The sequence below is a fragment of the Hippocampus guttulatus genome, chromosome 20 (genome assembly GCF_054856545.1).
Source record: "Hippocampus guttulatus isolate MCC_2025c chromosome 20, RoL_Hgut_1.0, whole genome shotgun sequence".
In the NCBI taxonomy this organism is placed as follows: domain Eukaryota; kingdom Metazoa; phylum Chordata; class Actinopteri; order Syngnathiformes; family Syngnathidae; genus Hippocampus; species Hippocampus guttulatus.
Genome location: NC_141280.1, coordinates 4,359,015 through 4,386,655, shown reverse-complemented (window position 1 = coordinate 4,386,655; position 27,641 = coordinate 4,359,015). Strand labels below are relative to the sequence as shown.

Genomic DNA, 27,641 nt, shown 5'->3' with positions numbered 1-27,641 from the left:
TTGTTGGCAATGTTCTTTTATTAAAACATAATTGGCCTCCCGCTCGTAAATGATATACAGGCTAATCATAACAACAACAATATTAAGAACAAAACAAATCATAATGAACGAAATAAAAGGCTGTTCGGCTTGTTTAAGTTGCTTTTTTTTCATTTGTCACTCTGATAATTTATTCTTTCATTTCAAGGTTTTGAGACGTTTAGAGGAATGTACAGTTGAGAAATAAAATCACCAACTCCCTTTTTTCCCTTTTTTTTTTTTTTTTAACCTGACATCAACAAGTAGTTTAATCCCATTTGCACTTCACACACCAACAGACACACTTGTATTACAAAATGATCCGTCATAAACAAATCCGGTGGTAAACAAGCACACCTTTGCGCGCGCACACACGCACTCGCTGGCATACATGCTGTGTATTCGCGTGCGCAGTCGACGGTCCGGTGCTTGTTTTACTCCGACCCATAGTTCCAAAGCGTCAAACCACCCGAGGCGTCGGCTTCTGCTGAGTTACACAACACGAGTGCACGTGGCCGAAGCGTCGGGCCGCTATCGAGCCGCTGCTGCGCCGAAGCGCAGGCCGCCTGCTCGCCGTGGCCATTTGTCACCATCTGCTCCTCTTTTGCCCCGATTGGAGGCAAACGGGGAAACTTAACGTTCCCTCGTTTGGTGCTGGTACTGGTGACCTTTAAAAAAAAAAAAGAAAAAAAAAAGACACTTACAGAGAGAGGACCAATTTTTACACGACATAAATTTCCTCGGCTGCTGGGTTTGGAGTCTCTCAGCACAGTCTGAACCTTTAAACACAATGCAGTGGTACCCTGGCTTCGGAGTGGCATTTCCTCCAAGGCGATTTCTTCCGTATATAAATTTTTCGTTGTTGACGAACTGGAAAAACTCACTCGAAAACCAAGGTACCAAGGTGGCGTTGTCCGATTTCACGTTAAATTCCATGACGCCGTTGCGATGCGCATTCCAAGCGGCGAGACGCCGGCGGTCATGTGTCAATGGCGTCCTGCGCCGGAGAGGGTTCATGCGGCAAAGCGGTGGCGTTGGGGAGCGTCTGCGTGTGGCCCACCGAGTTCTGCTGCAGTTCCATGGCCATGGCGTTCTGCGGATGCGGGAACTCCTTGACCTGCCTGCGGTACTCCAGGAAGGTGGACGCCTTGGTGGCGATGGCCACCACGTTCTTGCCCACAAAGATGGTGGACACGCGGCTGTCCTGAAACAGCACCATGTTGACGCCTCGGATCAGGATAGTGACCACGTTGATGGTGACCAGGCTTAGGACCGGGTAGAGCATCATCTTCTGGGGGGTCATGTGCTCGCCCTGCATGCTGATCTCGCTGAGTGACACGCAGGGCAGGATGAGGAGCAAAATGTAGCAGTAGAAGAACATCAAGCCCTCGGCCCAGATGGGGAGGCCCGTGCGTTGGGGCTCCCACAGATTGGCTTGGATGTCCAGCAGATCCAGTAAGTCCAGCGCCACCCAGAACAAACGGCTTCGCATGTCCTCCTTCTTGCGGAAAGTCCTCACGTATTCCATGCTGTCCAGCGCCACCAGAACCAAGTACAAACCCGGCACGCACACCGACAAAAGTAACGTCAATGCTTTCCGCGCCACCGTCTCCAGACTCTTCCTGTCGGCCTTGCAATTCTGGAAGACAAAGTAGAGCTTGATCTCCAGCACGAAGATGTACAGGAACCAGAGGATCATGGCGTAGCCTCGCCGAGCCGTGCGCACCTCGGCCCCGACCCACACCGCCACGTAGCGCAGCACGATGAGGAAACACACGTCCCCCACCAGCACGATGATGCACACGCCGATCTTCCTGGGACCCTGGTTCTGCTCCACCAGGTAGGCGTCCATCAGGGCCATGCTGGTCATGATGACGATGGTGGTCAAGCACACGTGGCGTTTGTCGGGAGGCGGCAACACCATGGCGAGGGCACCTCGGGGGCTCTCACTCGCACGTTACACCTTTAACTCATTCAGTACCAGCCAATTCTGGACCAAGTCTGAAAAGACGTTTAAAAACGTCTTTGGGAGTGAATGAGTTAAGGGGCGGATCGCCTTTCGCCGGGAACGTCCCACTATGTGGAGGCGGAGCAGAGCGCGGAATGAGCACGCCAGCACAGGAACATCACTTCGTTACTCGCCGCGCTTCCATTGATTGAGCGGCGTCCGCCCCTCCTGAGAGTCAGTTCTCAGGGCTCCTGCGGATGGCGGTGCAAGCGTATGAGTGAAGGGAAACGGAGGAGAGAGCGAGGAGTCTGCAGTGGCCCGGAGCCTCCCCCCCTCCCGGAGCCGCCATCAATCACCAAGACAGCAGGTCAACGGCCCGTGAGGCCTTGCGTCCTACGCCGGCATCCCCGTGGGGAGGCTCTTGGAGGAGGTTGAATATCCATCCTTGCCACTCGCCAGCCCTCCTCCTCCTCCTCCTCCTTCTCCTTGCCACGTGGCAACTTCGCAGCCTGGAGGAAGGAAGAAGATGAAATGAGGAAGATTCGGGGGGGGGGGTTGTTGATGGAAGGAGAGAGCAATGGCGGGATCGGAGGAGGAGAAAGAAAGCTGTCAGCACCGCGGGGTATATAACACAGTTGTCATTGCCAGCAGCGATTGCACACGCGAGCAGCCAAGTGATGTGTCAGCTTGGCGCCGGTGCATATAGGACAAGACAAGGTATAATAAGATTGCTTCACCTCTCTCTCTCAAGAGTATGTCATGTGTCTCTGGTCATCAAGCGGCACGCCTCCTTATCCTCAAATGAAATTCCATTTAGCGCACTGCACCCAGCGGTGTCATTTTGAGAGCAAAACCAATAGAAGAGCTCATTCACTAGTCGCATACAGCAGCGACTTACCCTATATCGTTGTTGGTTTTTTTTTTTACGCTTCATTTTTCTGCATCATTACCCCGCACTACGCTTTTAATTTGAGCCCGAGCAAACGAATAAATGAATAGTTCATTTCCTGTGTGTCGAGGGAGTGGCAGTTTCCAAAGTCAAACATCTGCTGCCGCTGCAGTTAAATTGTAATTGTTCGTTTGTGTCTTGGTACATTGGCCCTGATTTTAAACAATACTGAAGAAAATTCATGATGACATGTCGGCCTGCCACTGGATGAAGTCACGAAAATCTAGTCGTCTTAGTGGCCAATGAACAAAATACAGCATCGGTGGGAGATCAAACCAAAACATGGTCACACTTTCCATTCTTCAGTAGATATTGTAATTCTCTATGTCAGTCTACCTGTGGATGACTGTTTCTGGCTGTCACATCTACAAAGTTACAATGTGAATCGTTGATTAAAAAAAAAAAAAACTAATAACAGCAGGGCTTGTTCTCATTCGGCTTGCAGATTAAATTGGAGCCAATCCCAAAAGTGAGAATCACTAAAGAGACTATATTTATGCTGATGTGAAAATTCAATATCTCCAGTAGTCTTTCGTAAATGTAAGGTTGGTATTTTATTTCTTGGAACGTCAACCACCGTGCACCAAAACATGTGAAGATAAAATTCATGAAAGAACCAATAGTTTGATTGGGCGAGTGTGTGAATGAGAGAGGGAACGGCAAGCATAGCCGCGCAACGAGCCAAAAGCGCCATAAAAAGGCAAGCAAAGCAGGCAATAGCACCCCGAATACATCCCTCCCTCTAATTGACCTTCGCATACACACCCAACCCACACTTTTACAGCCATTAAGACAATTGCATTCTTTTTAATTATGCCGTTTCGCGCACTTCCGAGCTGCTCCTGAACGCATCATTAGACTCGTACGCACGCAAACGCAGCAGGTGTTCCGACGTACGTAATGACGCTGGTCGCTGCAGAGCCGGTTCTAATGTTCAGCAAACAAGCCATGTAAGTTGTGTTTAAACTGTTACACGTCGTTAATGTCGACAATTTATGACATGTTGATTGCTCGCGATAAACAGCCACCCGCAACACAAAGCAAGGCTTTCCTTATTTTCTGCTCACACGTTCATGTGCTGATCAGAGTTGTGACGTAGACTTCTGGTGTATGTCAGGAATGCAGTGTTGAAATGTTTTTATTGCACTACTGAAGGTGCCGACAGTACATGTCAAGTGTGTCGCTTTATAATCACAAAGTAACTGTAGAACAACCTTCCCTCTAAGTACTTCTAGGCCATCTTATGCGAATTGGAAAGTAATGTTGCAAAGCAAAAACCAAAATGTATGCGTCAAGTTGCCACAAAGAGCACTCATGCTTGGGCTCAAGGTCCATTTATCAACACCCGCTAACCAACTATGGTTCCTTGTCTGATATTAAAATTATGAAAAAAAATCTGTCGAAGTATATGCATTTGTAACTTATGCATCAGTAAGACTGCACACCGGCATATGTCCTGCAAGTATTGACTTTTAAGCAATTTGCAATTGAAATGAATGATGAGTCAGTATATGTTTGACTGAAACAGCTATTCATGTATTTTTAAAAAAAATATATTTATTTGTAGAATGATCTCGTTTGCTTTTTCCCCGGAAGATAATTTCCATTTATTTATTTATTTAAAATAACTTTTGAAATCCAAATGAGTACTTTGACTTCATTTGACTTTCCATTTCCCCTCTTGGCGTGATATGAGAAATTTACAGGGAGTTCAGATAAAAGCTAAATTGACTTTGTATGGTTTGAGGTGGTTTTATATATTTCTATTCGAAGTGTTTAAGCCCCATGAAAACATTCCACTCTACACTGGATGGTGTCACTGGAACAGTGCCAAGCCTTCGATTTAGAAACCTGAGCATGGAGTTGAATGTGTAAAACCCATTAGGTAGAACACATTTTAAGAGAGAGAGAGATTATACTCGTAAAATTATGATTAATTGGCTGATTAGGATAATACTGCAGATCATGAGGAATGTATATGAAAACTGCACCCTACATAGAGCCTGCGCATCACCTACACCTATACAAATGGCGCTCATAATTTTTTCGGAAAGGTTGAGACTCTTTTTCTTACCTATTGAATTGATTACAACGAATGTCATAATACAGGAGTGTGGCCTCGAATTTATAGGCATGCATGAGATGCGTGCGGCGCTCTATGGAACGGAAAGCTAATGAACTTTGACAGTGAGTCATTATCATTCATTCTGCATACTGTTGTCATGCTTTGTTAAAAAAAAAAAATTGTGGTGGGGGAAAAAAAAATCCATGTGAACTGAGTTTTAATTTTGGACTCAGCGTTCCTTTGTGTATTTGGCGTGTTTTTAACGTGTGGGTTTTCTGTGGGTAGTCTGGCTTCCTTCCACCTTCCCAAAACATTGCATTGAGTTCATTGAAGATTCTAAATTGTGATTGGTTGTTTGTCTTTATCAGGGGATGGGCAATATGAATATGCAGGGTTGATAGTAGTTTTAAATTGTAATATCACCATTAACCACAGGGTGGCACAATTGGCGTAGTTAGGTCCTGTACTACAATCTGAGTAGGCCTAATATTTTTTTATTTTATTTTTGCAAATTTGGAATGATATGCGGGACATAGACTTGAATAATGTTACAATTTTACATTGACTTTTATGCAAACAGATCCACAATGAGTTTTTTTTCCCCAGCAGTTTTGTGCTGTCCTTGAATGCACCGTATGTGGATTAGGATAGTCAATCTTTTCTACATGCATTGAAAAAAAAGTATGATCAACAATGAAATGTATTCAGAGACCACGTGGGCATATTTTGTCCATTTTTTCCAAAATAATTTTTGTCATCCATCTGGTTAGGAAGAGCGTGGTCCTATGTGGCCTCCTCGTAGCACTGATGAAAAATGGAGGGTATGTTGTAGCATGCAGGTTGTTTGTGTAAGCCAGGAGCTTGATGTTAATAAAGTCTTTGAAACGAGAGCTTGAAGTGAGCACATGTTTACACTGGCTAAATCATTTCCTTGTATAGCTTTGGACCGATGACTCTATTAACCGATGCCTTCAAAGGCCCCGTCGGCGCTTTCAGGCCAGGTCTCTATCCATCTTGTTAAATCAGTTCTATCTTCACATGATAGTTTACCACAGTCGCTTCCCCTCGCCAATTAAATGCTGCATTCGAGACTGCTTGGAAATCCTCCACACACACACAACACACAGTAGTTTTGGCGGATTTTTTCTTTTTTGGCATCTTCAATAAGTTTTAAAAGTTTAACTAACAACCCTACAATATAGAGTAGTTTTGGACAATACGTAATTTTTTTTTTTTTGCAATGTGACACTAACAGGAAAAATAAAAAAAAGCCAAGTCTGATCATTCCACAGAGAGCTTCAAAAATGGTCTGGAAAAAAACAACAAAAAGAATATAAAATTGCTATAATTTTTTGGGCGAAGTGGTGCCTCATCAAACGCAAACACAGGGGTGCCAATATTTTTGGCTGTATCATTATCCTGCACAGCTCAAATTCAGAGACCTCAGCACGCAATTTTCATGTCGATCTGTTTGTGTTGAACAGTACAACCAATAAATGGAGCGCTTTTATCGTCCATCGGCCATTGTTGTGTGAAATGCGATGACTGACAGGCCACTAAATCGCAATCCCCTGAGTTGGCAAGGAGGAACTCAAGTCCTCAAGCCGTTTCAAATATATATTTTTTACAAGTGGGAAGTAGGAAAAGTGTGATTTCCTCCGCGTACTCATGTCAGTCGCGATGCTACTGCAACGGGACGGCAAATTGCTCTGGAGTGGCCAGATATATAATACGTGCGTGTGTGTGTGTGTGTGTGAGAGAGTATTTTTTTCATTCATTCATTTTCCGAACCGCTTCATCCTCACTAGGGTGACGGGGAGTGTTGGAGCCTATCCCAGATGTCTTCGGGCAGTAGACGGGGGACACCCTGAACCGGTTGCCAGCCAATCACAGTGTAAGTATTTCTATCTACAAATTTCTCCTTAGTTCTCCTGATTAGGTCCCGAATATGTAGTATCCTGACCGCTTGCCACCCGCATAATAGGCATTGCCTTCATTGGACGGCTATTTATTTTTCAGTTTGTGCGCTTGGCTCGTTGTCAAGAAGTGACAGATTGCCTTGAATCCAGCCAACAAAGCTCAATCGAACGAGCGCTCAACGTGCAAAGTCACCACACAGTGACGGTGTTGCGCATTGTTTCAACCCAGACCTTCTCTTCCCAAATGTTTACTGACAAGATTTAGTTTTTGTGGGCTGAGTGTTGATCCCATTATTCACAGTCTGGGAACTACCAAATTGTAATAGCACCCCCCCCCCCCCCCCCCCCAACCCCCCTTCCGATTAGAACATGGCAAAGTGCTCCAACCCAAATCACTAAACGCAGCTTGCGCTCATGCCTGGAATCACTTTCCAATGTTTTGCCAATCGTATTCAAATGGCCCCCGAAGGGACCGAGCGTGGTCGCGTATTGACTGACTCCTTCACGTCATGTTGTGTGAAGGTACGTTGGAGCGCACGGCTGTAAAATAAAGCATCATCTATCACTGAGCTACCAGGGCTTCTTCCAAAATGAAATGTGTGTCTATGTATCGCCGCTCGCGATATCTTGACAGGCTCGGTTGTTGCTCGCATCCTCTCGAAGCATTTCCACCAAGTGGTGCAGGCCCGTTAACGACGGCTAATGAATTCAACAGTTCCTCCATTGTGCTGGCAGTGGAGATCATTGCAGGGCAAATTCGTAGCTTGAGTTTGCTGGAGGCAGCTCTTTCAGCCTGAGTGGATTTTTCCTCGGTGTAGACGCGTGCTTGTGGCCTCAAGTCTTTTTTTTTTTTTATTTAATGAATTTGACCGTTTCAATGGAGTACCCGAGTGATGGGCATGAGCCATCGACTGCGCGAGCCAGTCTAATTGCAAAGTATCGGCATCCGTCAGGAGATTCGAGGCGGTAACCCAATTTTACGGGCTAAAAGGACATTCATTGTCTTTTCACTCTGTTGTTAACCCAAGTTACACTCGTGGAGAAATGTCGGGCAAATAGTCCGTGCAAGTACTGCACAGACGATTTTGTCAAAACGTCTTTTTTTTTTTTTTTTTTCTTTTCTTGGTGGCTGTCACATTCTCATGGCTCTCGAAACTAAAAGGTTATGACTTCAATCCAAAAGCTGAGTCACTCAAGTCGACCCGCAAATGTCATCTAAGCTTAGAAGTCAAATCAAACGTAAAATGACACAATATGCCAACATCGACGACACGTTCTACTTCGGATGTTCAACTTGTTCCCCGAGTGGATGATGAGAAAGTTAGTCAAATATATTTTCAAACGTGGCTGTTTTAGGAAAATACACAGGAGACCCGAGATTAAAACCAAGAACCTTAGAACTGCGATGTGGACGTGCCGACCGCAGCGCGCTGCCAACGATCGAATTATTATGACCCGATTTTAAAAAGGATCATCAATTCCCTCTCATTTAATCCAACACATCATTAATTTTGTTCAACCGAGGCCATGGTGATTACCATAACTCTTTTTTTTTTCTTTCAATTTCATTCGAACATCGACGCTTTGTTAACATGCTCCTCCGACACAGTCCCATCACTTCGAATCCCGGTGCGCCGATGTCACAGTGGAACGTGCGTATCGATTTGCCCGTACAATGTATCCATTCAAAGTCCATTCAAGCATCAGGATAAATTATGCAGCAATATCCACTTCTTGTTCTGCCAGTAATTGTCTCCCTGACTCCCGCCATGCACTTTGGTCACCCCCACCCCTCGGCCCCCCCGCCACCCTGGGGAAGATTGGCATCCATAGTCTCATTCAAGTCACGCCGCATGACTTGCTTGCTCGATTTCACTTGAGAGTAAAATGACTTTTCAAAGACAAATATTCGGTATTCATCACGTGTGTCTCGCCCAAAAAATAAGCAGGACCGCGCCGTGCCTCCGGAAGTACAACCACGTACGAGTCGATTGGTAACGTTGCTAAGCAACACAAGGGGGGAATCCTGCGCTGTAACATTTTGTTCATAAGCTAGGTCGCGGCGGCAGTTAGCTTCCCACGGTTCGCATTTTCGATTTATTTTGTGGGAAAAATCTGGTCGTTATCGTGACATTCATGTTATTTAGGCGTTCATTGCAAGCCAAATCGGTAAAATGGATGATGTGAAATCGGGACTTGGAAATGTGAACGTTATAGGGGGTGAAAACGTAAACGGGCACATCATATTAATTCGCAAGACTTCATGAGCAGATTTTGCATAAAACATACACGCTCCTGTCACCGTCAATATGTCGTGGGAGGCATAAGGAACACAGCAGGGGTAAAAAAAAAAAAAAAAAAAAAAGCGGCAAGGGGGATGAGTGGAAAGAGATGCAGCAGAGCAAAGGTTGCTGTTGCATGTGATTGATTAAAAGGCCAAAGATATGCGATATGGAGAGGATTTGATGCGCTGCTAATGAGGCGGGAGTTAAAACGGATTGCTGAGCAGAGGATTTAAATATTAGCAGCCGAGGATTAATGGCGGGCAAAGTGAGAGATTTCCCTTTCAATAAGTCATGTCTGGAAAATCGAACCCCTCCGAAAAGTAACAAGAGGAATTGCACTGATGGTTTAAGAAATGCATCTCCATTTCGTGGATTAATTTTATTTACGTTTTTGGAAAAAAAAAAAGTCAACATTTGAGATAACCGATTTGACATAACACAAAATTCTTTTGAAAAAAAAAGCCTCAACGGGCTTCTGAAGTTGAACTCTGCTTTGCACGGTAATGGAACAGGAAACATTTCGCTCAGGGTTGAAGACCGTTGCACGCGCAAATGACTGTGAGAACTCAACTTGCAAAGTGCCGCGCAGTACAAATGTGCACCCGTTTCCCAAATTATTTTGAACAGACCCCAGACTCTGGCAGAATTTCCCAATCCCGAACCTCAGAAATGTGATGCAGATTTGCTGGGGGGGTGAACAATGTATCGAGAAATGCCTTCAGAGCGACACAGTAAATCAGCGGTGGCTTGATAATGCGGGAAATAAATCATTCTATTCCATTTGCAAGCGTGCCTATGTCGAAAGAGGCCTGGCTGTCTGCCATCTCGTCCGATCCCAGCGCAGCCGCGTGCCATTTGCTCGGTGCGGCAATGGAACAAAGCCTGGCGGTCCAACCAACAAATTGTTTCTTGGTGCAATTCCTCTAAGCGCCAAGAGAAATCAGTCTGCCATGGAAATGTGGCTCCTCTCTGGCTAACTAGCCGACTGGGGAACGGGAGGCCGGGCTTTCCCGATAGTCTCCTGCGAAAGATGACTTTTGAGACACGATGCTTCCGTTACTCCACATTGTCAATCCTTTTTCCTGAGCAATTGGAACAATCACACACCCCAGGCAGTGATTCGGATTGTCTCCAGTGAGGGGTTTGACGCCGCCGCCAAGGGTGCCTTAACTGGAAAAAAAAAAAATTCTTGGTGCGGTCGAGATGTTCGGGGGGGGGGGGGGGGTCCGCTTCTGTTGGTGTCGCTGAGCTGCTATCTTCACCGACAACTGTTGGAGTGAGAATAAGCAATGAAGCTAATAGCTAAAGCTCTAAGCTAATAGCTAAAGCTCGCAATTCAACTGCCCGCCCTCAACTCTGCTGGTCGCAAACTTTGGGTCGTGACTGATGGAACATATTTTCGAGATGTATTTGCTCGCAAACCTCTCCGGTATGTGTGGAGGAGATGCATTGCTACCACTCACCTTTTCGGACTTTTCACCACCCGCAATGTGGGTTGGCTAATAAAATAGTCCAGGCTTTTGCAGCCCGGCAAAAGAAAAGTTGACAGTGGAAATTGGCATCTTGGAGCGAGAAATATGTGTTCATCCTCTGCCGCACCTGAATAAGGGTTCAGGTGCCTTGACTGTGACTTGCAGCTAATCAATCTGTCACAACAGCTCAAAGGGCAGCCCTCTGAAAAGGAGTGAGCCTTTTCATCCACTGTGTGCAAGAACATCGCTAGGAAAAAATAAATCCAAACTGCAAGGAATATTTTTTTTTAAATATTTTCCATAAAAGTCTTTCATAATATCTTCGAAAATTGGCCTGTCTGGCACATTAAAATTTTCCCCAGACGGTATGAACAAGGAATGAATTCCACGGAAGGTGTTAGCCTGTTGCCTCATGAAAACGGTGTGCAGACTTGCTTGACAAACACCGACTTTAGTCCTCGCCAACATCAAAAAGTCGCGAAGCAGGTATGCGGGTCCATTAAGTTCTGAAAATGAAAACACTCTTGATTTCCATTTTCTTTGATTTGTCATTACGTAGTCATCACTTTGGGCTTCTTGACTGACGATTGCTTCAGCACGTGCCTGGGAGCCTGAAAATGCTTCCACGGTGTCCAAGTTGACGTTTTGCTTCGCTCTGTGCCTTAACAAAATGAATAGTGATGCATAAGTGCCGGGATGCTTTAAGTGCCTTGTTAGTCCAAAATGAAAAGAGGAAAAAAACATTCAACAGCGTACAACTTTGGTCTTCGAGGGCCGCCTTCCTGCACATTTTCGATGTTTTCCTCCTCCAACACGCCTGATTCAAATAATCAGGATCATATTCGGGCTTCTGCAGAGCGTACTGATGAGCTTACCAGACGACGACGTCTTAAGTTATGTCACAATTAAGGCTTGGCTATTTGACTACGCATACCGAGTGATAAATATGTCACAGGTGTCACTTTGTGGAATCTCTTCATAGCTTACCGGGTGCAGGTAATTAGCATGCTAATTTGCGATACACATTTGCGGATCATTACATAATATCACATTTGACTCACCAGGCTGCCATATTGCAATCTTTAGCACGATCAATAACCCAAACGTTCTCTAATAACACTTGTCAACTTGTCTGATGCAAACAGTCCCAGAAAGGCTCTGCAAGCAATTAATTGATTGAGGGCTGCGGAGGCGCCATTAAAGATGTTCAGGTAACAAGTAAGCTGGAGCCTCCCCCCCGGCTGACTTTGCATGAGAGGTGGAACTGAACTTGAAGCTTTCTTCCCGAAACATTAATTTCCCTCGTCATTTTTATCTGCCCTATGTCGACTCCTTCAAGCGATAGCTACGGAGAGGCAGAATGACGAAAATGCATCACTGCAACTTCAAACACTGACTACCGGTATCTCATAAGAATCCTGTTTTATGTAGGTCATTGAAATGGTAAAAATAAAGCATTTTGTTGCACAATAATTGACTATTTTTCCCCCTTGTAGAGAGAGGTCATTAGTGAAAGCACTATACCTCATATGCATATATTGGCCTCGGTTGGAAATGCATAACAAGCGGTGTTGATAATGAGTTCGAGTCCCTCAAAATGCCACCATGAGTTTATTTATGCTTTGGTTTCACTCAATTAGGTCTAAAATAATTCAGGGCACGGCCTCCCGTTGGGCAATCTGATTTCATTTTCCCCCTGACCAACATGGCTAGTTTCTGCTTGCAGTACCCGCATCGTTTGTAATCTCGTTTGACAGAAGCAGGGTCGGGATGAACCGCCGTCCATGTTGACATGCAATTTAGTTTTTGCTAATTATAGTGCGCCGCGGTCATAAATAATTCTGGGCTCCTCCGCTATCCCTCACCAGCTCGCTTTCATCGTACCAACGGCGCACGAGGGGAACACCTACACACATAGAGGCAACGGATGCTAATGTACCGGTATACTCGGATGCTTTACAACAAAACGGGGGGAGGCAAACGGAGGAGAGGACATTGAGCAGTGCATCACTCCCTTACAGTTGCGAGCCATTCATAAATAGCCAGCCTTCGCTCTGTCCTGCGGTAACCGATTCCTTGAGACTCCAGTGCCTCCACCTCCCTGAAGCAATGCTTTAATAGCACAGGCGCTACCAAAAAGACGGAAACATAAAATGCGTCTTGACAGGAGCCGAGGAAAGCAATGGAAAAGAGGAGGCTGAAAGCGGCCCGCAAACAACAAAGCGCGCCGGCATTTTAATTATAAGAAACGACTTACGCATGTGACACTTGCTCACCGCAATCAGGCACACAATCAGTCAGGACATGGGAAAATAAAACAGAAATAAGAGCACAAAGTACATAAAATAAATAAATAAGGATTTGGATAAAAGTCACTTGATGTGATGTGACGGATGGCTCGCTTGAGTCATCGGATAAACTGCAATCGTACTGCCGCCATCGTAATTAGTGCGAGGGCTATCGCTCAGACCTCGGTACCTTTCGTGTTTTTTTTTTTTTTTTCATTTACCGCGCCTCAGTTTTCTTTTTGCCGTGCTACCTTGAGGGAAGAGTACACCCGATAATGTCAAAAAGACGTCTCACTCTACAGCTGTACCGGGAAAGAGAAAATCAATGCGGCAATGATTGGAATACATATTTTGTTTCTTCGTCCTCTCGCTTTTTCCTGCTGCCATAAATGCTGACATTTTCCTCCCTCTTGCCCCCCCTAACCATACGCTCCCGCTCCGTTGTCTCCGTCTCAGCTTCCCTATCTCACTGAGGCTGTTTGACCCGGCTGCTGAGCCTTCCTCACATCCGACAATCTTCTCCCGCTGCCAGTTTTATGATGATGATTGTGGTACACATCTCCCTCGGGGTCGTGTGTTCGAGGCCGAGCTCACGCTCTTCATGTTTACACGGCAAGGACAAGCCATCTGAATCGAACGCACACCCGTTTGGATGAAAACCACTGCACGTCAATGGATCAGGATTCAGTTTTAACTACTTTCTGGTCTAGAACATGTCGGCCATGTTCACACTGCAGCTGAATTCCGTATTTTATATTATGTTTTTTTTAGCAATGTGCGGCATGTATCAGATAGATTTTTTTTTTCCATGCGGGGTGTACATGACAATTCAGATTATTTATTTATTCGCCTCCCCAAAATTTGACTTGGGCCTCTTTTATAGGTGGATATTTACTACTAGAAATTGAATAGAGTATGTGTATCCTGACCCTGGCGATTTATGCCTTAAACTGTTTTTATTGGTTTGCCAGATTCTGTCTGTATAGGCTGCGTTGGCATTGAAATATTTCGAGCCGATTCCTTATCGATTCTCTTATTGATTGTCATTTGGTGAGGAAATGAAACTATATCCATGGCATCATTGACGTCTTTGTCTTTTCGGCCTGTAAAAAAATATTTTGTATTTTTTTACGCACCTGGTGCAAACTGTTGAGTGTTAGTGCAGTCTCAAAACCAATGAAGTAATACATTGATCCCCCCCAAGAAAACAGACGGCCGATTCGTGACAGAAAATTGAGTGCAATTTAACATTCATATTATGCCACCTTGGAGAGACACCACTTAGCCTGTTTCACGGATGTGGATTATGCCTGCCGGACAAAATTTCCCTGTCGGTGGCTGCGGCCTTTGTTGAGTCTTTTGCTTAAAAGCAGCATGCAAGCGCAACCCTTGCGTCGCCACGCTGAAGCCTTCGTTGGCGCAACTGTCCAAAAACGGACTTCCGCAGCGGTGCCGCCCTATTTGCCAAATGCTCGACCTCCGGATTTACGACTTGAGCAGATGGCAGAAGTTGTACGGCTCCGACTGATCAATCACAGCCAGACATCTCTCAAGCCTTTTACTTGTGCAGTGTTGATGATCGAAACTATGACTCCGTCATGGCTTAAATTAGGTTGTTGAGGTCTCAGCTCGTAAATCGCGCGGATGGTACGACAACCCCCCTGCAGCAAAGAGCCTCCTGATGTAGCACAAAGTGCTGTTATTCCATTTGGAACATGCTAGTGGGCGCTGCGTCTATGTCAGCCAAGGGGATTAGAGTCATAAAACTTGGCGCTGAGATGACGTGACATTTCACCCCGCCCGTAAAATCTCGGCGGGGTGCTCGTGCCGTCTCGCTCGCGCTGAATATGTTAACTGTCTGCATAAACAACAGAACATCGTGATTGCATGTGCATTTATCTCAAACATTAAACAAGTCTATACGGACATCTGTTACGGTGTATGACTTTTTTTTTCTTAAATCATGCATATATTTAACTTTTAACAAACGTAAAGCCATCTAGATTTGTGCGCCGATAAAATATTAACATGTTTCGAAACGTTTTGACGTTTTCATTCAGGTTATTTATTTATTCTGGTGACTTGTATGGCGTATGCTCATTTTATGTTTTTGTGTTGCCCAGCATGCATATATTAGGGCACCATTTATCTTGTGTGTGTGAGCATCTGCACGACAGTATCTCCAGAACGGGCAAATGGAAAAAAAACGGGGACAATGAATGACATTGACAGGCGACATGCGTCAGAACGTCTGTTGTAAGGACACCGAACTGATCGTTGATAGCAGATGTGTGTCTAATTGCGGCGGGGTTGGGCGCCCCGAATACGCCTGTCTCCTCCGCCTCTGCCTACCAGCGAAGCACACCCTCCGCAACTCCCAATCACTGCCTCTAATTAGAGGCCTTATCTCTGCCAATCACGGCGCCTTTTGCTCTTTTCCACGGCCCGCTGCGCATTTAGCGGGCTAACAGGCGCAGCCGAGGAGGCGTCCTGGTCACAGAGGACAAGAGAGAGATCGACAGGGAGGAGAGAATGAAGTGGCGTGAGATGCCGGATGACTTGGAATGAAGCGTAATGGGCTCCATTTAGCAGATTGACACATTTTGGGGTTATTTCGGGTGAAATGAGTGGCTTTAAACCCTTACTTATTTAAAAATGTCTAAAATGGTAGACGGTTTGTGAAGCCTCATTTAAGTTTAAAAGTACGTCCGAATTGAGAGCTGCTTCCCTTCAGTGCCGGACCGCGTTGTGCCGCAACATGCCAAGCAGCGCAGAGGTCTACTGGAAGAGATACAGCACAATTAGGAGCAAGACAAAAAGGCAGAGAATGTCCTCATGGCAGACCACGCTCCAGTAATAGTTATTGTCCCCACAGGGCTCAATCCCTGTCCCCCTGGAGTTTATTATAGTATAGTATCCATAATACATAGCTGCCTGGGGTGTTTTTTTTTTTTTGGAGGGGGGGGGGTGCAGTAGCTAAGTCGACAAGGACATTTGCTTTGGGTTGAAATTGGGTCCGCTCGTCTGTCACCCTTGAGCAAGGCCCACTGACAATTTTCCCCCGACTTCATGTTTACTATGCTCAGTGGGAATTCGTTCTTTTCCCCCGAACGGCACGCATTCCGTTTTGCCTCAGTGGGCTTGAAGAAGCTCCCCAATTAAGTCGTCACAATTGATTAGCACGCCCATCTCTAGTGGAAGCAGTAGTCGTCATTTTTAAATTTTTTTTAGTTCTGCTGCTGCCAAACAGGATGCAATGAAAACACGACGTTCTTGTTGTAAAGTGACGCAATCTCATTAGGATTTGCTTACTTAGCCATCGGCTTTACTGTCTGGTATTTAAACTGGGAAGGGCACGGTTCGTATTGACACCGGCGGGTAAGAGCATGAGAGCTTTCCAGGCAATATTATAGCCGGCTAAAGTAGGTTAGCAGAGGTTGCCATGGCAATGAAAGAGACACTTCTCTTTAATTTCAGGTGATTGGCTGTTATTATAAGGTCACATTGCTATGTGATTCTCAGTAGTTTTTTTTTTTTTTGCGCGGGTGGTTGTAGTGATTATCGACGGGACAATTTGCAGTTCACAGGATTCTGAATAGATGCATTAGAAGATTTTCGTACTCCCTGTGCTTCAGTGTGTTTGAGAGTTTGTTAGATCATTCAATTCTTGGGAGATGTGAACCGGAAAGAGGTTGTAAATTTGATGTTAAAAAAAAATTGATTCAAACAAAGGGACAGAGGTGAAACTGTCCGCGGAGATTCCGCGGGAAAAGCAACACAGCAATTGTCTGTCTCCCTTTCTCAATGTCTGTCCATGTTTGTTAGGTCGGGGAACCTCTTCAAAATCAATTTGAAGGAAATTACAATTCAGCCAGAGTTCCATCATTAGGTTTTATAATTTCATCTTCCTCCTTCAGTGCCTTTATCCCAGAGCCACTCAGTTCATCTCTGCAGCACAACCCCGGTGAATAATTAACCGCAGTCGTGAGCGGCAAGCCGATGAACGACACAAGCGTTCTATCGTTCCCACACAGACGCACACCTGCAGCGGTGGCGGGCTTTTAAGCTTCTTCCTGCTCCCTTTTTTTTTTTTAATCTCACTGCAGTTTTACTTTAGCCTAACGTACCGTGTCTGGAGCTCTGACACACGAGACAAGGTCTCGGATAGGTGCGCAGGGCAAAAACCGTCACGTCCACGTGCGACCACGCTGCTATCGCTTCTTTTTAAGCTCAGGACAGGCGTGGGAATGATACGAGGCACATTGGGCCATCCTGCCGTGACACAGAAGGTGACAAGGCTGTTAACCTAAACGAACAAAAAGAAGGAACCACGTCGCGACTTGCTCACAGAGCCAATTTGGGATGGAAGTTTGGAAACCCCGACGGCGTTGCTGTAAAACAGAACCAGAGTCTTAGCTGGGCTTTGGCGCTAAGACGAGGTATTGATGAACAAGGTCCTCCGTGATTAGTCAAAAGTCTCCATCGGATCTTTTTGAGCAACGGTTGTAAGGCCACATTAGTAGGAACGCCGTGCAGCCGTTTTGAAGACATCGAGTGATTGTGTTGCCTAATTGTTTTGCCAAGAATGCACCGGCCAATAATATCTTGCCAAATCAAACAGAATGTCGAAGCAAGGCCGACTCGTTTGCATTGGCATGCAGACAAAGCCTCCGGGATATATTTAACACACTGACTGAATACATCTGTTCGCTTCGTCTTCCTCTCATTCATGTATAGTTTGGATTTTGTCTTTTGCTCCATTTTTAATTTGGCAACTGAGCGGAAGGGCAGCAAAGTCTTTGTTGTCGTTTTTAGCAATTTGTCTCAGGGTAGGTTTGGTCTGCCGCATGTGCGCCGTCGTTTGAACCCGAGCTCGAAATGCTCATGAATAATCCAATATTGAACCCAAAAGTTGTTCGACTTTTCTCTCTCAAATTTACCTTTCCATCCATGGATAAATTTGAGAGCAGTGAAATTAAATTTGACGCAAGGACTAACCTGGCATTTGTGGTCGCGGTTGAATGGGTCCATTTGGTGTTTGGCTTTCAAATTGGATGAGCACTTTGCTCTGCAGGATTGCATGAACGGGCACATCCAATGCTTGCATAGGTTCTCTCCAGGTACTTCCTCCCGTATGTTGTCAACATTCATGTCCGTTTAACTGAAGTTTCTAAATTGTGAAGTGGTTGTTTGTCTGCCAAGTTTTATTGAAAAGGCTTTGTGAATACATTTCAAAAAAAATCTTTTTCACATTTGTGCGCACTCTTTCGTTTTTGTCTTTATTTCTTACTGTCGTTTTACTCGAGAAGGAAATTCCATTTCTAATCCAATTCGAACCTCTGAGAGCAGTGTAAGTAAATAAATGCAGCACAATCGCTAACCTGACATTTGCGGTTCCGATTGAAAAGGGCGCTTTTAGTGCTTTGGTTCCAACTTAGCTCGCGTTTGCAGGACCGCATGAGTGCAAGGACAGCAACAAGCAAACAACATTCGACAAAAAACACGAGCGATATGGTTACCTTGAATTCTAACCTCTCCAATGAATGTTAAACAACCACAGATAGCTGGAAGTGCCGCAAAATTACTCGGGTCATTAATTTAGGTAATTGATAGTCACTAAAGGTCAATGCACACAAAAGCAGAGATTTTTTTTTTTCCCTGGCGTTTACATTATTCTAAGCTGCAGCCTGTTCGAAACACAACGCGCCTCTGTGCTGTTGCTGGGATGTCGAGACATTGTGAGCAGTCTAACTCGGCGCCGCCACCTTCATGATTGATCTGCCGGACACGCGTAACAACTGGCGGCGACATTTGTTTTGACCCGCTGTTCGAAAGCACTTGGATTGCAAAGATTGGAAGCGGCGCGGCATTGTTCCAAATCAAGCCGCCCGCCAAAGCCTTGATTAATCGTTGGCATTAAAATCTTGACATCTGTTGGTTAATTATCTCCTACCGCTCCGTGGCGATCATTTTTGTCCCTCGGATGAAACGCAAGGATCATTAAGCGAGCGTCGATTTTCGGGCAGCTTTGAACTAAGACGGCCGACGAATAATTTGGGGATCTTTGCGGGGCAAAAGTAAACGTGACCTTTCTGTGAAATCACTTCAGAGCAAATGAAGCGTCTTAATTCGACAACATGGAGCCTTCATTAGATCGATTCATATTGTAACATCGGCAAAGGTTTATTAGCGCACTAGCTTGTCACTGCTATCGAAAGAGATCTTGCGAAACTCGCCGAAGCAATTCTGCCTTCTCCCGATTGACCTCTTTGACTCTTGTCGCCCGTCTCTGAAGGCTAAACAGTGGCTGAGCACAGCCCTCGTTCGGCCATCATACAAAATGTTGTCGGTCTGCTCCTGCGGTGCCACTCGCTGCTTCCTCCGTCTTTTGACTCCGAATCGGCTTGCTTGAAAGTGAGTGACTGCTGTGATCGGGAATCTGAGCATTTTAGTTCGCCCAACTTTCCTATTATGGTTGAGAGAAAAGCTTTGTGAGCCACGAGAGATCTAATGTTTGTCCGGACGGCGTTCGCAAAGGAGTTAACTGTGGCAGCCATATGCCGCTTGTTCCATCGCGTCTCCGCTGAGATGTTGACGCCAAAAAAAAAAAATATATATTCTGTTGCAACAAAGTTTTAGTCATTAGGAACAGACGGATGCACAACATAGTCGATATTGATCTGCCGAGGGTAAGAATAACATTCAAAGGCATCATGCTTCTGGGACTCCGCTGCTCGGGTTTCATTAAGCGTAAACATTCCGAAGAAAGAAATCACTTGAAGTGAGAGAACCCGAAGGAAATGGAAAATAAGGGAGCCCTACAAAGCCACCAAAACAAGGAAGTCCAAAGAAAAGAAATGTCTTTTCCTTTTGTACATCTTTGAGTAAATCCCTTGATGCCGCGGCCAACTCGGAATAAACGAGCATGTTTGCTGGATGATGAAGCTTTCCGGGCTGGCGGTGGCTGCGGCCCGTGTCTCTGGCTCCGACTTAAAACTGTGGGCAGCAGCTTTTGGCCACGCTGCCAGAGAGCCGCGTGGACAAAGATGAAGCACCCGACACCGCTTCATCTCCGGTTCCAGGAACAACACCCACATAAACGGACGCTTTTGAGCCTTTAAAAGAATCAGAAGGAATGGACGCTTGCATCTGCTGTTATCTGATGTGTTCCGAGGCTTATTTACACCGAGCGGTACTATTTAGTTCGACACAATTGTAATGGCGGGGGGAGGTGCAAAATAGGTATGGCGCCGTTCGTTTTCTGTCACGGTGCTGGTACACATCAAATATCTCAAGTCAATCGCCACCATGAAAAAGCTCCCCTTGCATCATCCATTTCGTTTTCTTCTTCTACTTGTTCTTGCTCCTTGTATTTTCCTGAGATCTGGATTGGGGGGCAAGGGGGGGGTCTCATGATTGTTTGTGGAAACCTCGATATTCGTGTGATGTGCTATGTTTGTTATCTTATGTACGCCGCATTCTAGAAGAGTCGCTGGAACACACCCCCTCCATCTCGTGACGAACTGAACTTGACCATTGGAAGAGTGTGTTTGGAATCACGCGCCTTCGCGTGTTGACAAAAAAAAAAAACAGCAGTCGATCAAGAGCTTCATGTGGCAGGCAAGGCGTGAATTATTTGATCATCTTCATTTTCTGGCTTATTGCCGAGTGGAGTGGTCCGCCCAACGCCCATTCGCGCCCCGCTGAGTTGAGAGGCAAAACGAATGGCGAGAGAAAGATAGAGAAACGAACTCATTAGTGGAAATAAGTGGGAAAAAAAAAGTGCCCAATGTTTATGTGTTGACATATTCCCTATCCACTTTGTGCAGCACACTGAAGGACGGACGACATGACTGCTGGGTGCGTGTTGATGTTGCCTGTTAAGTGCTGCAAGAAGAGAGCGGCAAAACAGAGGGAGGTGACTTGAGGTCACGGGGAGTGAGGGTTGAAGGCGAAAAGCAAGGAAATGAGCGAGCGAGCGAGACGGCGAGAGAGCGAGCGAGCGAGACAAGTCCTCCACAGCCCAGAGGCAGTGACACACCAGCAGATGTTTCTGCCTCTCAACGCTCCAGAACGCGCATCACCTCAGAAAGCGGCTGCTGCTACTCATCAGCCCAATGGTGGTGGTGGTGGCTGCAGCCTGGCTGAGGCAGACACCCCCCCCCCCAACTGTCACAACTGATCTATATTGAGGCTGATTTACGCAATTGTTACTGTTCCGGAGCAATAGAGGCGCTAATCCTGCAGAGCCAGCCCCATACAGCAGGTTTAAAGGCCGACGATGGCAGAGCTCACCTCATATGCCTCGCAAAGATGGTGCATTTGCGCCGTCCGGGCAAAGGCCAGCGAGTAACAAACGAGAGGGGAACGTTGGGGGCCGCAGTCTGTCGGCTGGCACGTCGCTCCGACGCTCGTGCGCTAATGCTAATTCAATCAGGAGAGCCTTGCTTATCGAGCGCCGCGACACAGAGTGTCGGCGAAACGTCAAAGTCCCCCCCGGGGCTAAGTTGAATTAAGAAACGCGGCAATTAAAACACACCTCGCACAGCACCGCTGGAAAAAAAATTGAAAATAAAAAAAATGTTCAGTCGACATCGGCTCAGTGGAATGTCGTTTTGAATCGGGTTGGTCGGTTTGAAAATAAATCATCAGGGGAAGACACCGTCGACAGCAAAATGCATTTGCGTCCCCCTCGGGTGAGTCACATTGTTGCATGTGTACACACGGAGCAAAGAATGTTGTTTACTTACTGGACCGTGCCATAATTAATGAACATCTACATCACTGCAGACGGCATATGGAGATGTATAATTGCGTGCGAGCCCCTGTCTGCTACTTCTTCCCAAAGCATAAATAAATCGACATGTTACACAATATGGCGGCGGAAGTACAATGGATCTCATGCGGGGAAAGCGCCGGGGCCTGATGGGTTTCTGGGGATGGCGCTCGGAGCCTTTGGCAGGTCTGCGCCACTGCCTTCAATCTGTCCCTGACGCAGGAGCATCGTTCCGACATCATCCCGACTTCAATGACGGATATGTTGATTGGCGTGCGGATGAAAAGGAACTCGGTTGGACGGTTGGATGACCGAATTGTCGGACGGGTGACTGAAAAGGCGCACATGATTGGACGGAGGTCTACGCAGATGAAATGCGAACAGATACTTCAATGGCGGACGCAAGGCAGAAGAACGTGTCAGTGGGTTCATGGATTTAAAATGGACGGATAAAAAATTGCGGGATGTTTTATGCATGGGTGAATGACGGATGGGCAGAAAAAGCCAATGTTTGTTTGACGTCAATTGAAGTGAAATGATTACGACCTTTTTTTTTTTCCCTGATGGGGAAAAGTGAGGGAGGCCGGGGACTTTTATTTTCTCATCAGCATTTGAAGCATCCTATGAGCTGTGGGACAGACGTTATTTGAGGAATATTTTTTTTTTTGTCAGTGGAGGAGACTGTGGCACTTGAGCTGATGTATTTGCCCATCGCTTGTATGTCTCTGATAACTGCTTGCCTGGAGGGCTACAACGGCTCCAATATTTCACTCCTATCCAGCCTCACCGGCACAGTTTTTTTTTTCTGCCAGAGTGTACGTGTTGGGATACTTCATTTCATCTGTGCTGTATGTTTTACATACAGTACATTTGACAATAAAGTTTATGCAATCCAATCCAATCCAATCCAATCCAATGGGCGGTTAGAACATGCTGGTTTGGTCCGTAAGTGAAACCCCACGGCGGGATTGCTTTGGCGAAATGTGTGAGATGTAAAAAAAAATAAAATAAAATAAGAAAAGCAAACACCCACGGTCAAACACAAGATGAGGCAACTACTCGGCGGACGAGACATATTTTATCACCCCCCATAAAAACCTTGTCGTCTCACTCGACCTGGCGGTTATTAGTCAAAAGTCGCTGTGGCACTTTTGTTTTCTCTCCTTGCAACGTTAAGGGATTGGCGCTCTGATTTGCAATTGTCCACATGTTGTAACTCTGCTTTATTGACTACTTAACACCGAAGCAACCGTTTATTTCCCCAAACAACCTCTCCTGTCCGACGTACTTGGGCACATAATCGTTTTGACCTTCCCCTTGCGTTGTGTTTATTTCCGCAAGACTATCTAATTAAAGAGAACTTACTTTAAGAATTGGATGTGCCGGAAGCTCACGTTGATGAATGTTAATGACCGCATAAGCTTTTAGAATGAAAGATTGAAGCCAATATGCGCGCCGTTGTAATCTTTGTCCCGAATCGGTAAGAGTATAAAATACCGTTTAACCCTTTGTGATGACAAAATTGCATTCTACTACATTCCAACGTCGATTTGAATTGGATTCATTTTTCCTCCCTTAGCCTACGCAAGACATTTCAGGAGTCCATGAATATATCATCTTCAATGGAAGAGTGTCCACAAACGGGACGTCATTGACTTTGGGCGTTTGCTCGTATGACAGAGTTGATCAAAGTGCCGTTGCTTTGTTTCCCCTCTCCCAACAAATGCCGCGCTCACATTCGAACGGATCACAAAGCAATCCATAATGGACGCCTTGTTAACAGGCTGAGCATTTCTGATCTCTAATTAAGGAGGATACGGTATTTGCAAAGAAGTTACAACGAACGATGCCCGGAGGCTGCTTTCCCCGTGTGCCTCTCTCGGGCCATATTAGCATATAGTATGGCTGTTTGTTATTGAGCGACCGTGCCATTTGGCCATTGATTGCAGTGGAAGCCATTAAGGTCAGGGAGATTACGGGTCTTGCAAAGCACCGATTCCAAAGCGGAAACCAGGGGCTGGAAAACTGTTGCGGAAATGAAATATGTGCTGTACAAATTGCACACGGTGCGACGGTGTGTCCGCCAATGATGACGCCAACAACTTTTCCGGCATATGGCGCGAGCAGGCGGAAATGCGGGATAAGACGAAGGGGCTCTCGTTTAGCTTGCCCCTGCTAACGGCCGCTGTCGAAATTAGCAATCGCATTTGATGTTCCGGGCGCACGGAGCTATCAAGAGCGCGCTGGGTTTTGGCCTGCGTGACAGCCTCCCACGATGTCTTCAGCCGATCATTGAAATTGGCCTGCGGTTACTATGCAGCGGTTGATGGAGGCGGGGTCAGAGCCCGGGATGATTGGTGATGGGGGGGCCGAGCGGCTGCGCGCTACCTCGGTCGGCTCGGTGGCTTTCTGCTCATATATTTATAGCGATACTGTATTTAATTGAGTTTCCAGCGGGTGGGCTGAATTTTAAGGAGCCCCGTAAATGGAATTGGAGGCATGCAGAAACACAATCTTACCTCTCTGAGCTCATCCGCCCCTACACACCTGCCCGGCGCCTCAGGTCTGTGGACCAGACTTTATTAGAAGTACCAAGAACTAAACTGAGGCTCAGAGGGGATCGAGCCTTTTCTGTTGCTGGTCCCTCTCTCTGGAATGACCTCCCACTAAACATTCGGCAAGCCTCCTCGCTGCCCATCTTCAAAACCCTCGTCAAAACTCACTTGTATTCTTTGGCATTCGACTCAGCATGACTTAGATTTGTTCTTGGTTTTACTGTTTGGTGCTTTCTACCGCCTTTATTACCGATTTGTCTTACTGTTTATTGTGCATGTTAAATTGCTCCATGTACAGCACTTTGTATGCAGCGATGGCTGTTTGAAAGTGCTCTATAAATACTGTTGACTTGACTTGACTTGACAATCCGCAGTGCAATAAGCATGCAGAATGCACTATCGCGAGAAGCGGCTCGGGTTGTAACGAGAGCAATGCAACGCATTTGAAATGGAGCACGGTGACCCGCAGTGTTTTGGATGCCGGGAAGTGTGCGGCTGACCTTAAAGTTGTTCTTTGAAAATGTTAATCAATTCAAAGACTGGGAACCTCTGCATTGCAACTGATAGCGATGATTTAATCAAGCGCGGAAAGCTAAAGTCGAGCAGGGAGAATGCGTCTGGTGTACTAGGGGAGGACCTTGATATGTGCACTTTGGTGAGATAAACGTATATCTTTGCATTTTTTTTTTTGCCCTTCAAATGAATCATGAGTTGAAATGCATACAGCACTGTCCCATTAAACTCCACCGCAAACTTCATCTTTGATGATGTAATATCCTTTCGGCAGGATGTGTCGCAGTAAGTGTGTGGTACCGCGACGTATAAGCCACCGAGTTGCGCTGACAGTTTTTTTTTTCCCCCCCCTTGAGGGAAGAAAGGCAGCTTTTGCTTGGAGTGAGGTATTTATTTTTTCAAGTGGACGGCTCAGCAATGTATCTATTAGAGCAGAGGCCACTTCAGTACTGTATTTTATCTTTTATAGTGTGAGACAGTTGAGAGCACATGCCCCCGAGGTGAAAAGATTCCATTGCTAAGGTGATGAAGGCGTAGCCAAGCGTGCAGCTTGACTCCTGCGGGGTCAATATTCAAATTCATTGTGTTTATCGGATCATAAATTGAACATGATGGATTAATTTGCATTGGGCTGCCTCATCAGCCACAAAATAGAAATGAGCAACCTCCAGACCGTCGAGTCCGGAGCTTCATAGCCCAGAGGAAAAAAAAAACCTGGCGACTCCAAATGTGATTTCTGTCAAGGACACTGGGGTGGAGGACCGTGGAAACATCCCCGCTACGATTTGCACTCAATTCTTGCCACTCGCAGCTTCGAGCCGACATATCAGACGACAGTTAACAGCAAGACGAGTGTTATCACGCGTTCAATGTAATCAAAGATTCTAATGAGCGTCATTAAAATTGACACTGCTAAATGCGGGACTTCATGAAAATCACTGTGGGTTTACACTGTCAGGGGAAGTTGACTGTGTTTTCCGAGCCATCAAAGCCAGTTACAGTGCTGTAGGCTAAGAGCAGGAGGGTGTGTGTGTGTGGGGGGGGGGGGGGGGTCACCTCGTATCCAGAGCGAGCCTGGCATGTGCATTTTTCTCCCTTTTATAGAGTGTGAATTCATTTGAGAGTGCAAAACAGCTGCAGCACCGCAGCAGGGAGGCGAGCGAGATGCGATACCGGGTGGCCACCGCACTCGGCGATCGGGAATTAAAAGGTCAAGTATTTAATCCCATCTTAAAAGGCGACGTTCGGTAAGAATTAAAATGGTGTGAAAGTCCCGATGTGGTGTTCAACACAATGACACATTGCGGCACTCGACTATGGCGGTGATATGACTGTTACGGGCTCCCCCCAAAAACGCCAAATGGCGGTGATACGAGTTGAATCCTGTGCACCTTTATATATATATTTTTTTTCCCTGTGCGAATGCACACCGGCGCACCCATTATGTACACCCCTGCTTATAGCAAAGAAGTCATTGGGGTTTATACGGATTGCGAAGCGGCGATATATACATGCTTGTTTTTTCAAAATCAAATCATCAGATTTTTAGTTGTCAGGGTAATGTTTAACGAATAAATTTGGAATTACAGTGTGTTTTGAAATCATAATTGAGGTTTCCTTGAGGAATTAAACGTTGAATAGAATTGAATTCCAAACATTTTTAGGACTGGGGTGCCATTACGGGCAAATCTTAGTATAGCACTTTACTTTCTTTCATTCATTCATTCATTTTCCGAACCGCTTAATCCTCATCAGGGTCGCGGGGGGTGCTGGAGCCTACCCCAGCCGTCTTCGGGCAGTAGGCGGGGGGCACCCTCAACCGGTTGCCAGCCAATCGTAGACTTTCTTTCTTTTGATTTATCAAATACTCACTGTAATTACCACAATACTCTTGCATTAGCGACCGCACCGGGCACTGGCTTGCGTGCATATTCGGATTGCGTCTCCGCCCTAGGACAGAAACTCTTCCGAAACCGTGGAACTCCTCCAATCAGCTGACACGACTCCGATTCATCAGCCTGTGTGCAGCAATCGTGACTGTCGTGTAATTATGATTTTATTGATGCCATATTTCAAGTCTTAAGATCATCCAACAAAACTGGAATGACATGGCTGACGCTGCATTTTGGCAAACTAAACCCTAAAAAAAGATGAACGGCAAGCTGGCCCCTAATCGTGCATGACGCTGATTTCCTTTTGACGTTGCATCAAAAAGTGTCTCATTAATTTGTTCAAAGGAAGACCACGGGTGACTTTCTCATGATCTCACAGTCACTTGAAAATATTCTCGCTGTTGGTAGTTTGGTGGTCGCGGCCAGATATTTTTCTCGGCGACCCTGCTTGTCGGTGTGCGCGCGCGTGCCCGCGAACGCAGGCGCGAGCGCGCGGCAGACCGGAGGCAAGAGCCGAAAAGGAACAGCTACAATTCAACAAAACTGACGTGCCGCCGAGCAAACTCGTCCTCGAGAACCAAGACGTGCTCCAAGTGAAATTGTTTTTGACGAGAACGTCGAGCCCGTTCGTTGTTCGGGAATCGGTGAAAGAAAAAATGCTGAACGCGCACAAACGCATCGTTTATCATCCAAAGGCAGCGAAGAGGAAAGAGTCGCAAACTGGAGCCGGTAGGCGGTGACAGCGATGATAAAACCAGCTTTTCACTGCATTTTTAGATGCATATATTTTTTTTCCTGTCAGTTCAACAGTGTGTTTCATTTCATTCATTTGACACAAACGAACCTGAACTCTGCTGGCTTACCGTCAATGGACGACTAGTCTGTCCAAAGTGTTGAATCTCATTGCAGGCTCAGAAGAAAGGCTTTGTAAATCCGTTTCGAAGGCTGGAGGGGAGGGGGG

The 27,641-nt window shown here is 46.0% G+C and overlaps 1 protein-coding gene across 1 annotated transcript; it reads right to left on the bottom strand.

Moving 5' to 3' along the window:
• On the bottom strand, positions 1-27,641 carry tmem121ab (transmembrane protein 121Ab). The gene is made up of 2 exons (XM_086099579.1): positions 27,544-27,641; positions 1-2,475 (listed from the first exon to the last, which is right to left on the bottom strand). The coding sequence occupies exon 2, from the start codon at positions 1,940-1,942 to the stop codon at positions 998-1,000; it is 945 nt and encodes a 314-aa protein (XP_085955705.1). The 5' UTR covers positions 1,943-2,475; positions 27,544-27,641; the 3' UTR covers positions 1-997.

What these genes read in the sequence shown, in the direction of transcription:
- tmem121ab (XM_086099579.1), bottom strand. Translation starts at nt 1,942, where the DNA reads ATGGTGTTGCCGCCTCCCGACAAACGCCACGTGTGCTTGACCACCATC.